We start from the raw sequence: 13421 nt of genomic DNA, 5'->3' as shown, positions 1-13421 counted from the left end.
GTAAAGTGACTATGACAAAAAGGAAACTGTTAAGACAAGATTACTTGAATTTGGTCTTGCAAACTTTATATGCCTCAGTACAGGGGAACACCAGGGCCAAGAAGTGGGAGTGGGTGGGTGGGGGAGGGTATGGGGGACTTTTAGGATAGCATTGGAAATGTAAATGAAGAAAATACCTAATAAAAATGTTTTCATTATTAAAAAAAAAAGGAAACTGTTAAGACATGATTACTTGAATTTGTGTTAAGCTCTGGTTATAAATAATTATAATTATTTCTATAGCACCCACCAGCAATAAAATTTTAAAGAAAAGTATATTATGAGCTAGATAAAGAGTATTTGGAAGAACAATATGCTTTTCTTTATCTTCTTTTGTAGAATTAGCTCATTGTTCCACTCCTGTGTCAGGTGACAATTAGGAATTTGACTTAGGACATATGGATTTGCTTCATTTTTTTTTTTTGGCACACAAATGGATAAGTATATAAAAACAAGCAACGGCAATACCATATTTCTGTTCCATTTTTTTTTTTCATTTACAAGTCTTCTATGATATTGTTTTTTCCCGGACACTTAGGTCAAGAGTACAATTTTCTAAAGATGGAGCCTGGAGAAGTGAACTCTCTTGGGGAAAGATATGATTTTGACAGTATCATGCACTACGCCAGGAACACCTTCTCAAGGTTGGAGTCTCAGGTTATACCTTTTGACTTTTAATTCCCTTTTTCACGTGATTCCCCACAAAACTGTGTATATATTTAGAAGTAGAAATATTGCCCTGGGTCAAAAGTGGAGCACACAAATAGTAGTTAACATTCATACCAACAGCAGATATTTGAAAAAATATATTTAAAATGCATTTTTTCTTACTAAAAGCAGTAATGAAAAGCAATGCTGACAATGTTATGATTATCTAAACAATTATATATACTAAGGTATTCAATATTTAGTAAAAGCAACTACCTAGCCACTCAGCCTATTAAATTGGCAAGCCCCATTTAATAAAATTTCAGACTTCACAAGTCAATTATGTGATTCCCCTGTTGCAAGAAAATGGCACACCCTGTGTTTAGATTGTGCTTTAGGCTGTCTGCTTTCACTTTTGGCAGTACACATGCCTCAGAACAGATATTAGTAGAGGAATTCTCAAAGGCCATATTAGGAAGATACTTCACTTTCATGTACTTTGTAATGATAGCCATCTAACTACCAGCTTAAAATGGTGTCAGTAATAGCTAAATGTGTTAGTTCAAATTGTTCTAAGTTTGGGTTTTCATGTATTTCATTCTAAAGATGGCACTACCAAGGGAATAGCACTCAGGTAAGGAAGATCAAATTCAAACAGAGTTCTTCCTCTCTCTCTCCTTTTACTTGCTGATTGTCATCTTTCAATCAGATGCTCTTTTACCTTCACTCTTTCTTTTCAACTCCGACCAGTTCACAGTTCAATGCACATTTAATTTTGTTTTAAACAGTCAGTTTCCCAAAGGTAGAACAAAGTCAGATTTATTTCCAGGATCATTTTTTTAAATGAAAATGTAAACAACAGCATTCTATAAACACTTAAAATGTGAAGATATTCTGAAATTTTCTTTATTAAAAAAACAAAAACAAAAACCATAAAAACCTTAGCCTTATCTGGCATCAGTGGGAGGGGAGGAGCTTGGTCCTTGATTCCCCAGGGAAGGTGGATGCTAGGGATGGTGAGGTGGGAGTGGTTGCGTGGGTGGGAGAGGACCCTCTTACAGTCAAAGGGGAGGAGGAATGGGATGGGGACTTGCAGAGGGGAGACCAGGAAGAGGGACAACATTTGAATAAAATAAATAAAGTAACCAATATAAATAAATAAATACATAAATAAATAAAAGAAATTGAATGTTAACAGGACTTTGAAGAGTTCTATTCTAGAGTGCATATCATAGACAAATTGATTCTCAGATACATTTATTTAAACAGAAAAGCATCCAAATACTTATTGTTCCTGGAATTGGAGTTTAAGTTTTGGTAAAAATACACCCAGAAATCTGGGCTGAAACTAGAGTTATAAAATTTTATTGTTTGGTTAGGAACTTGGAATTGCTTTAATTTTTCCATAGAAACATGTAAAAAATTGATGTGTCGGTTTCAGTTCAGACAAGAACTCTCTGTCATGGCACCAAACTAAATTATTTGGAATTAGTAAATTCCGAATAATTAATTAGTTAATGTTTTGGAATATGGGAACAGGGTGCTAGAGAGTAGCCAAACAACAGAAATTCTTTCTGTTCTTCGGAGATGATTTACCTTAAGTTTGAAATGTCTGTCTCCCCTTATTCTGACCCTTGTGACTCAGGTACATTATTAGCATCTTTCATGATAAATCAGCAGTCTTGCTGCCTGCAGTCTCTGTCTTCCACACTGTCATAGCTCGCCAGCCATGAGTATGTATACTGTTCCAAAGCTGTCCTACTCATCACACAGCTGGTATGACTGTGCATACTTGTACAAGGTCAGGCCAACTGAAATCCCAACATGGATTGGAAGAGTCCCACCACTCCTGGGGATCTTTGACAACTGATAATTACTGGGGAGAGAGAAGGTCCGTGCTTTTTTTTTTTTTTTTCAGGAATGTGGCATCTGATAGATAAGGTTGTCATGGTAGGAGATGGCCCTAAATCTATATCAGTACTGACAGTACTAACTGGACTCCCTGAGAACATAAAATGGATAGGGGAGAAGTAGTGGGGTAAGGTGTGGCAAGAGTTAGAATGGGGAGGAGGAATGAGTGTGGATTTGGTCCAAACACATTATATGCCTGTTTGAATTTCTCAAACAACAAAACCCAATTCTATACATTTTCATAAGGAAATCTACATTTTAATTAATTCATTAATTAATTATCTAATTTATCTACATTCCAAATGTTGCCCCCATCCTGGTCTCCCCTCCCAGAGTTCTTCTGCCATCCCCTCTCCCCTTGCCTCTGAGAGGGTCGAATTTTAAGTCATTGTATGTTTCCATTAGAAAGTTATTTGACTGACCTGATTCATAATATTTTAGTTTGAATCTCAAGAGATTGTTTAGTAATCTATTGAAAGAAATTACTCTAGGAAATAACAATTCTTCCATCTCAAAAGTATTTCAAATTATTGTTTTGTAAATTATGTCAAACTATATAAATAAAATTTTATCATTTCATCTATTTTAAGGTGTTCATTTTAATATTGTTAAATATATTCCTTGTTATAAAACATTTCTCCAGAACCTTTTCATATTCTGAAATAGAAATGGTGATTCTATTAGACAACTCTGTGTCTTCTTTTTTGTTTATCCTCCAGAACCTTTGGTACCCTTTTATTCCAAAATTCTTTGAATTCAACTATTTTGGATACTTTTTGTATTGAAATCACACGTGTATATCCCTTTGTGATTGACATATGTCAGCCATTTAGAATTTTTTTTAAGACTTATCACAGCATAATTTACTTCCATGATACTGATGAATAATGCTATCATGATAGCATAATAGTTTTGGTAGATTGCATATGTATATGGTGTGTGTGTGTGTGTGTGTGTGTGTGTGTGTGTGTGTGTGTGAATTTCATGTGTGGCATGTGTCTGGGTGTGGTGTGAACATGTTTGTGTATATGTGTGTCTATGTGTGTGATGTGTATGTGTGGCATGTGAATGTGTATGATTATGTGTATATGTGTGTGTGTACACATATTTATCAGTAGACATTTAGGCTGCTAGGGCATTTGAATTATTTTCACTTTCTATTGACTGAAATAACCCTGCTGTGAACTCCTCAGAGATGTTGCTTTCCGTTCTTTTCTCTGTCACCCCATGCTATTTTGACTCTTAGTTTTATTGAAGAATTTCCACACTGTGTTCCACAGGGACTGCACAATTTTGCAGTCCCATCATGTGGGCACAAGAATTGTTTCCTTCCAGGTCCTCTCAAGTGCATATTGGTTTGTGTTCTGTAGATAGCAAGAGGTTAACTGGGGGTAGGAGGACCTCCAGGTTGTGGCCTTGATTGATATCCTTCTCACATTAGAGTTACTTTACAAAGGGCAGGATGCCAGCTTCTTTAAGTTGCTGTTATAAATTCAGGCCTAGAACTGTACTTAATAAATGTTCTCAAATGAAAAGAATAAATGGGGCTGAAGCTGTGGCCCTATGACCTGCAGCTCATGTGCTGTATGTTCCATTTTGGAATGGAATATCTCTTTGTTTGTCACCACTTAAAATACCTTTATATTTTTATAAATTAGTTTAAAGATTTTGTATAAAGTGCATTCTATTATTTGTGTTTTATTTGACCTAAAACTCCATTTATATGCTCCCAAGTTTTACCCTTTCCAAGGCATTTCCAGCTCATTCACTGCTCCTTCAGAGTCATAAATGTTTGATATGCATTGCAAAGTTAGAATGCAACTTTAGTGCAGTGCAGTCAGAATTTTAAACTATGTATATTATGGAAAATAGCAACTTCTCACCACAACCTTGACTCCAAAGGAACTCAGTATCTGCAGCAAATAAATAAAATATATAAACCATCAGTAAGGGTTGTTTTTTAATTTGCTATTGATTTTGTCTTGAAAAATTGAATAACATATACATTTGATTTATGTGGTAATGTATTACTGGTTATACTGTTTATTCTTATTCTTTCATAATAAGCTGCAGCAACACTTAGAATTCAAGGACAATATGCTTCAGATAATAGTTTAGTTAAAATTGTACTTTCACCTTTGGTTCATGCCATTATTTAGTAACCTTAAAACTGCCTGCTCAGGTGGCTATTTTTCATCCTTTGTAAGAATTATTTTACAATCTGATGGTCTAATGTATTCTTGTATCAGTATGGGGGGAATAAAACTAAAGCCACTGTGTTCTTTGTGGGGCATTGTTAAATAATCCTTATTTTTTAAAAAAAGTGCTACATATCTAAGGAAAAAGTATGTACCATAGTCTTTCTGGAAGTAGCCCATGAGGTTTTCATGCCCTAATTCGATGTTCCAAGAGCCCCGTATCCCGCTTTAAGTTCACACTGCTGTAACTGCTGATTGAATTTGGAAAACGTAGCCCCTATGCTTTTCATGGACGTAGGTGCTTTTGCTTCTGCTTTTGCAGAGGGATGTTTTTAGACACAATACTCCCCTCCCGTGATGATAATGGCATTCGTCCTGCAATTGGTCAACGGACCCGGTTAAGCAAAGGAGACATTGCACAAGCAAGAAAGCTGTATCGATGCCCAGGTACTGCACATCCTATATGTGTCCCAGATCTTCTTCAGACAATCAGGCCTCAGTTGCCCCAACTGTTTTCTTGTCTGTCTCTATTCTTGCAAATGGTATACATCTTTCAGATTTAGTGATTGTAAACAAGGACAAAGAGGGCTTTAGAATATGTATAATTGTAAACTGATACAAACGGGTAGAAATAATATTTCAAAGATGTGCTACATTTTATTTCTTTTAAATTAAGGGGAGGAAATAGAGTTGTTGATCATTATTAAATATCCGAGCAATTTTGTACTCAAATGCTGTGTCCTTGATAATATTAAAAAGAATCGTCTTTCCTTCACAGTCAGATTCTTGGGGATCGAAGGGGGTTTGGTGGGCAAGAGCTCTTGCTGCTCAGGCGTGAGGGCCTGGGTTTGAATTCCCAGCACCCACATGACTATCTGGGCAAGCTGTGTGCCTCTAACCCTAGCACTGAGGAATGACAAGAGACAGAGGATCCATGTTTGCTGGACATCCAGCCCTTCCAGTCAGGTGTTTCTCTTACAGCGAGAGACCTTGTCTCAAGGTCATAGATGGAGGGAAAGTGGCAGATGAGGGTATCTGGTATCTTTCTCCTGGCCTCCTAATATTTACATGGGTAGAACCCCTACACTCATATGGGTGTATCAAACAGGCAATGTTCCCAGCATCAGATTTTTGAATGATCTGTATTTAAAAGACTATCGTCAATAGGAAATAAATTTTTCTTTTTTTGTTGTTTTTGTTTTTTTTAATTAGGTATTTATTTCATCTACATTTCCAATGCTATCCCAAAAGTCCCCCACACGCTCCCCCCACTCCCCCCCACTCCCACTTCTTGGCCCTGGAATTCCCCTGTACTGAGGCAGATAGAGTTTGCAAGACCAATGGGCCTCTCTTTCCACTGATGGCCAACTAGGCCATCTTCTGATACATATGCAACTAGAGACACGAACTCTGGGGGCTACTGGGTAAAAATTTTTCTAAGAGAAGAGATTTCATTTGTTGAAATCAAATTTTCTAGGAAAATATTTTAAGAATATTTCTTAAAATTTTATTTTAATACATTTCTTAAAATATAGGCCTATTAAATGTTCAAGAGATTTATATAGTTTACAATTTAAACCTGTACTTAAAACCTGTAGATCTTTTTTTGCTCTTATGCATAATTATTATATAATAAATGATCAATATTTAATTTTTGAGATCTGAGACATATTTTGGAAAAACCCAATAGAAGTTTAAAGCATGGTAATACAATACATTGAAAGGTAAAATGTTATGAAAAATAATAATTTTTGTTTTCTCTTTTCTACTTTTAAAGTTTTTATTTATTCTTATCATGTACTATATATCTTGACTGTAATTTCCCCTCCCTCCATTCCTCTCAGAACCACCCTATCTGTTCTCTCACTTAGATCCACTCCCTACCATCTCCCTCCTTAAAAGAGTACAAGATACAATAAAACTAAGCACAAACCATCGCATCAAGTTTGGGCAAGGAAACTCAGTAGGTAAAAGAGGGTCCCAAGAGCAGGCAAAAGAGTCAGGGACCCCTAATGCCAAGGTCAGGAGTCTTCCCCTCAACCCCAAGCCAGCAACCACAGCCTTTATACAGAGCACAAACCCATACATGCTCTCCAATTGCTGCTTTAGTCTCTGAAACCCCATGATCCTCCTTAGTTGATTTTGTAGGCTGTATGAAAAGTGAATGGCTCCTTACAGCTCTTGAATCACAAGGAACAAAACGTTCCAAATTCCACGATCCTACTGAGAGCCTTATTCTTACCTTTTTAAAAATTATGTTTGTGAATAAACCATTAAAAATATCTGACTGATTTTTATGTCAGTATTTTTCACTATCAGTTTTACCTCCAAAGAGCTATCAGGTCTGTTTTCATGTTATAGAGCAATTTTGTTGAGTTTAAAGTAAAGTGGATAAATTGGGTAAAGTGGATAGTTAGATGTACAAGGCTATGACTTTTATGTTCTTTGGTAGTTATATCCTTTTCCAAAAGGAAAAAGTTCATAGTAAGGTGACAATAAACACCATTACTTTCTCCTAAGTAATACAGAATATAGTTTGAATTATTTAAAATATAGTATATGCAATGTACATATTGTTAATTTCTCCAATGTTGGCAAGTTTCATAAGGATGTATATTGATTCCATGCCTTTTAATCCATTATAATATTTACAACACATACACTCACACACGTGCACACACACAGGCATGCACACAAGCAGTAGTATGTGGGATTTCAATTACTTCTTGCATAGTCATTCTGTATTTGTCATGGAAAAGTTTAAGGTAACAGCAGAATTTGACTTTTAAGGTTCTAGTAAAAGCATGACTTTCTTAGAGTTCAGAATTGTTTTCACTTCAATTTTTTTTTTTTGTTATTAATTTTAGAGACCGGTGAAAAGTCTTCTTTTTGTTATTGTGTGAAAAAATAAAGGTGACTTTTTACAACGGAAGGATTCTGCTGTTATAACACATTTATTTTGGCCATTTAATAGAGCCTGAGAGGCTATGAGAGGAGATGGTAGGAATGTTCAACACAGAAACTGGGGGATTTCTTGGCTCTGCCACTCCAAGACACATGGGCTTATTAATAATTTAAGCACTGAGAGTTCTTAAAGGACACCCTATAATCCTACTACTATTATTAGTACTTGTATCTTCTATATGGTCTGGATAAAAAATTACCTACTTAGGGCTAGATAATTAATTCTCTGTGCCTCATCTTCATTTTACCTTTATCCCAGTATTATTAGTTGGTTAATAAAGGAAGTCTGTTTAACACATGTGGCTTCAGCATACCTGACCTTAATAAATTATGCATTGTTTTCTTTTGCTTCTCTTCTGAGCCCTGTTCCTTATAATTCTCACATTTTCATGTATTGTTTTTCATTTATGTAATCTTAGGGTTATCTTATTTTCTTCCTAGATGATTAATTGAACTCTTCTATTATAGGCACTGCATTTTGTATGTATTTTGTCTTCATTTATTTTTGTCATCTTGTAAACATATTGCTTGTAAGCACATGGCATTTACCCCAACTAGCAACATTGATATTTTCTCAGTAAATCTTTCTTAATTAAGTCTGCAAAGTATTCAACTCTCTGTTACTATAACAATATAATCATATAATGAAGATTTTTAAAAAGTTACCTTGCAATATTGAAGTTCCAGCCGATGGTTAATTGGACCCACTGTTTTTGAACCAGTGGTAGGTCAGCTCATCATGGCAAGTGTGTGAGAGAGCAGACCTTCTGCCCATAGCAGGGGACTGGGATCCCATTCTTCCTTTCTCTGCTTTGAAAAATCTTCTATGAGGCCTGAACTCTTCAGAGTCTGATTATGTTCTATTAGGAGTACTCTGGGATAAAAACCCTTACCATATGGACTTTTGAAAAACTACTGTACTCTGAGCCAAAGCACCAAGGAATATAGCAAAGTTAAGAAAAATATAAAGTAGATATCTAAAGTAGGTTTTGAATATTTGAATCTCTTTTATCATGTGAGAAGGCCTATGCATATGTGTACACACTAATACAGGTATGTAGCTAATATATATTAACAAATTTATAAGCATTTCTAGTTTTATATGTAAATAGCACACAGGTATAATGTATATGTATATAGATCTGAATTTATGTGGAGGTGGTAGTGATAGAAGACCATCCCAATATATCTGGGATTTGATTACTAAAACATTTTGAATGTTTTAATATTTGTTTTTATTCTTTAAAATTAACGAAAGCTTCCTTTACCATTACATAATTTTTTGTATTTTTATAATTTTCCATTTTCCATTGCATACATTTTTGTATTAATACTTTTCCAAGATTCAGGGAGAATACTCTTTTGTAATTGCAAACACACACACACACACACACACACACACACACACACACACACACACACACACAGCTAAAATACATCGACAACACTTAGGAACATTGTTCATTCATTTTATCTCCTACGTTTTTGTGGGTGCACTTATTCGTCTATCCAGCACACCTTTCCACATTCACTGGTCAGTAGCATATCCCATCCAATCACCCCAAGCAGAATGCTAGAGAGATTCTCACTCCTTCTGCCTGTCTATTTCTATGCAGTCATTTAGTTCTTGGATTCCTGCTTTCTTAGTCTGCAGCTGTGCATTCACATCTGGGTACTAAACTCTTATTGCATCAGTAATAGCAGGTCTTAACTTGTCCTCTTCCCTTTACTTTCACATCTTCTGTTCTCAAGCCACACTGCTGTCCAAGTGACATTCAAAATGCAAATCTTTCTTCTCACATCTTTAAGGCAAAGGTTCATTTCCCTTTCAAGCTATCTTTTTTCAAACATGGCCCCTTCTCTTCTCAGCTTCTCAAAGAGGTTACTGTTCAAGCCTTGCCTTCTCACTCTTATTTTCTTCTTCCCTTAGAACTATGATGTCACTTGCTTTGGCCTCTTCCTTCATTGGGAACATTGAAAATTGCCAGCTCTTTAAGTCCTCCTAGGTAAAAGCTTCCTGGTTTCCATTTCCCCACATTTGCAAAAACTCTGTAATCATTGCCCTTGTATCTTACACCCATCATTGTGTTGTTACCTGATATTTCTTGCACTAGATCAATAGCTCCCATAGGATCCCATGCACATTAGAATGTGTTGTAAATTAGCTGCTCAGTTTATATGAATGAATGAACTGGCTTCAGTATGTGAAAGACACTGTACTAGATATTACACAGACAAGGAAGGAAATATGAGTTTATATATGACTAACACTGCATGGGAGGGGAATCTTATGAGAGAACAACTACAAACATGGTCTTTTGTAGACAACCTCAAACTTACTTCTTAGCCAAGCTTTGATCTTCCTGCCTCCATCACCCATGATCACGGGCCACACACATGGAGTGCCATAATTGGTGTATGTGGGCAGGGCTTCATGAATTCCTGGCAAGCTCTTCACTACTGAGCTCTGTGTACTGTCACTATTATCTTTTTTGAGAATCATTTCAAATCCAAACAAATATAAAATTTTAAAGGAAAATGGGTAATTTAGATGTATAGGTATTAAACATATTTTATTGTATAGATACTTAAGGCAAGAGCAAAGTTATAAATTTATTCCTAGAAAATTTAGAGGAGAGGTTTTAAATATTTGTTGGAGACTTTAGATGTTGACAGAAAAAAAATTTGCTAAAAATGTTTAGTCTACAGTATATTTAGGCTCATTATTGAAAAAATGAGATTATAATTGATCACAATACACTATTATGTATCAAATTATAATTTTTATGATGAAGAAAGAGGATATATATATGTATATATATATTTATATATATACACACGCACACATATATATACACACATATATATTTCATACATGAATGGGAACATGTGGTAATGATTTCTATTTTTAATTTTTGATTTGACTAGCATGATGATTGTGATAAACTGTCTCTTAGTAAATTTGCACAGGTTTTCAATCCTTGCTACTTTAGATGCTGAGGCAGGAGGTTTGCAAGTTCAAATCTTTCCTGGACTGAGAATGAGTTCAAGGCCATACTGACCACAATTTAAGAAGGAAAGGCTGGTATTAAGCTCAGTAATAAGAGTATTTGCTTTGTATACACAGGGCCCAGGTTCACACTCATGGTCTACAAACAACATCAACAACAACAACAACAACAATTTATAAGAACACAGTATAGTTTATTGTTTTCATTTTCCCAGTCACTACTGGAGCAGTAGTTGTAATCCACACATAAACAGCCATACTCTCACCCCTCAGTTTCTCTAATTGTAGGTGGGAGTGATTAAGGATTCAAACATGTCATGTCATTCACTCTAACAACCTACCTCATGGAATCTGAGAATCAAAGTAGGTGTTTTTTGTTTGTTTGTTTGTTTTTGTTTTGTTTTGTTTTTGTTTTTTTTTTCAGAAAAGAAAATTGATTGAAAGCATTTTAAACTTGCTGTTATTTTGGGATTACTAACAGCATTGGAATTAAGGTTTCCCTCTCATTCCTATGCTTGCTATTAATGGACAAACATTTGAATTAATCATGCCATCTGTCCTTGTTAGTTCCCCTCCCCCAGTTCACTGATGATGTTTTGAGACAGGAGATCACTCTGTAGCTCAGGCTGGTCTTTAACTCTAGATACTTTTCCTGCCTCAGGCTCTACAGGCATGAGATTGCACCATACCCAGCCAAAATTTGATTTTTATATTTGAGCATAAGTCAGTCAGTGTGTGGTAGGTTGAGACTTTGAAAGGGAGACAACATAGCTTATTGAACAAAACAAAATCAAATGCTCACTAAAGCTTCATTTGAAATGCTTTTTCATTTTTACACTGTAATCTGGCTATAATTTATGGAGAAATGCTCTTTAAATTATGTTATGTTTTGGTTTACAATTTTGAGAATCTACTTTTCATTGGAACAGTATAGTTTTTATGTATTTGTGAATCAATCATTTTATTGCTTTAATTCTATTATAGAGAATTCAGTATAACTTCATTTTGCTTAATAGAGGCTTTGATTCTCACAGAATTTGCTGAAAATAGTGGAAAAATATATTTTTTTCATAAAACACTTTCCGGTCCCCAGTTGTTATTTAACATCTAAACATATCTTTCTTAGAAGCACATGGTATAATGTTAGCAGATTCTTCTAAGTCTCCTTGCAACAGCCATGTATCAAGGACCCTGGGTCGTTCGGTAACTGTGCTAAGTTATGTGCTTCTGACCTCGGGCATTTTCATTCTCTTCAATGATTCCTTTCTCTGCCTGGCTCATCAGAATAAGCATCACTCATTCCTACTTTAGATTTACTTTGTTGTGCAAACATAGTGTCTGTTTTGCTGATGATATAAATATTTATATCATCCCAGACTGTTTTTATAGCTCTGTTTTACGTTTCCAGAGTCATTATCTTTCTTTCTTTAACACAAGATGTGCAGAGTCATTTATAATTTATTGAGTATTTGAAGAGATGAGGGTTCTCATGCTGTGTGTTACTCCTCCTCAGATGCAGGGAATGTCTGTTTTGAGTGCTATACCCTTCCCGGGGAAGAGAGGGTCTTTTAGACAATTGAATGAACATTGCAAAAACCGGGGTGGGGGGAAGCAATTCTCAGAGACTGGAATCCAGCTAGGTTCATAGGGTGCATAGTATGTCCCTTGCCAAAGTTCCAGGAAAACTAATGGAATTATGTCCATTGACCTGAAGCATAGAAAGTGTGTAGATTACAGTTTGTAAGTTCAGGTCACTGGCACCTATTTCCAAAGACTAAGAAGGGCTTAGAAAGTGAAAACTGTACAATCACCCTTTTAGAAATCTTTTCATAGGAGTGAAGAAAACAGAGAAACACCTTGTATAGAACATTCTGGAAAATGAGTGTATTTTTAAAAAGATTTATTTATGTTTACATTATGTGTATGAGTGTTTGTCTATATGGATGTCTGTACGTGTGATTCCCCAGTACTCACAAAGGCTGGAGGTGGTATCACACTCCTAAGCTGGAGTTCAGAGGGTTTGAGAGCCACAGTGTGGGTTCCTACGACTAAACCTATGTCCTCTGCAAGAGTAGCAAGTATTCTTAAGCTTTGAGCTCACCACTCCTGCCTCTTAATAATGTTTCCCTCTTTCATTTCTTTGCCTTTCTTATTCTGAATTGTTGTATATTACATTTTGATATTACCTTAATTGGGTTTGTATTAGTCACCATTTATGACTTTTTTAAATGTTAAAGTAGTACATAACTTTACTTAGAATTACTATTTAAATTTGCTATACACCACTGTAAATATATAGCTGTCATTCACATTAATGATTTTAATAGAAAAGAAGGTTTCTCATGATTCCAGGAGCACAGAAATTCTTCCCTAGTCTGAATGAGAACGGTTGTCCTTGAAATTACCTGCTATGATAATGAATGAGAAAAGTTTCCATGAAGGGAACTTTATATATGCTAAATTATTTATCACCTCTTGTCTTGTTTTATGGTTATCTTTAGTGACACCAGAAAGCATACTGAAGTTATCTAAGAGAGACATAAAAAGAAATTCATTTGAAGGGTATTAAGTGTCTAGAGTGGGGCATGGTGGTACAAATCTGAAGTCCCAGGACTCAGGGGGCTTCAGTTTGGGGATATAGAGCCAGCACT

The 13421-nt window shown here is 35.5% G+C and overlaps 1 protein-coding gene across 4 annotated transcripts in view; it reads left to right on the top strand.

Moving 5' to 3' along the window:
- The window catches only part of Tll1 (tolloid-like), a 192911-nt gene that overhangs the window by 106897 nt on the left and 72593 nt on the right, over nucleotides 1–13421 (top strand). For 2 of the 4 annotated variants that reach the window (XM_006509314.4, NM_009390.3), the window contains 2 exons: nucleotides 578–683; nucleotides 5119–5243. In XM_006509314.4, the coding sequence (XP_006509377.1) occupies nucleotides 578–683; nucleotides 5119–5243 (231 nt within the window). Of the gene's footprint in view, nucleotides 1–577; nucleotides 697–5118; nucleotides 5244–9695; nucleotides 9767–13421 lie in introns of those variants that run through there. The other 2 variants (XM_011242185.3, XM_006509315.3) reach the window with 2 other exon arrangements.

The sequence above is a fragment of the Mus musculus genome, chromosome 8, assembly GCF_000001635.26.
Source record: "Mus musculus strain C57BL/6J chromosome 8, GRCm38.p6 C57BL/6J".
Lineage (NCBI taxonomy): Eukaryota > Metazoa > Chordata > Mammalia > Rodentia > Muridae > Mus > Mus musculus.
Note: the sequence above shows the minus strand (reverse complement) of the source record. Positions and strands in the feature narration are given on the sequence as shown.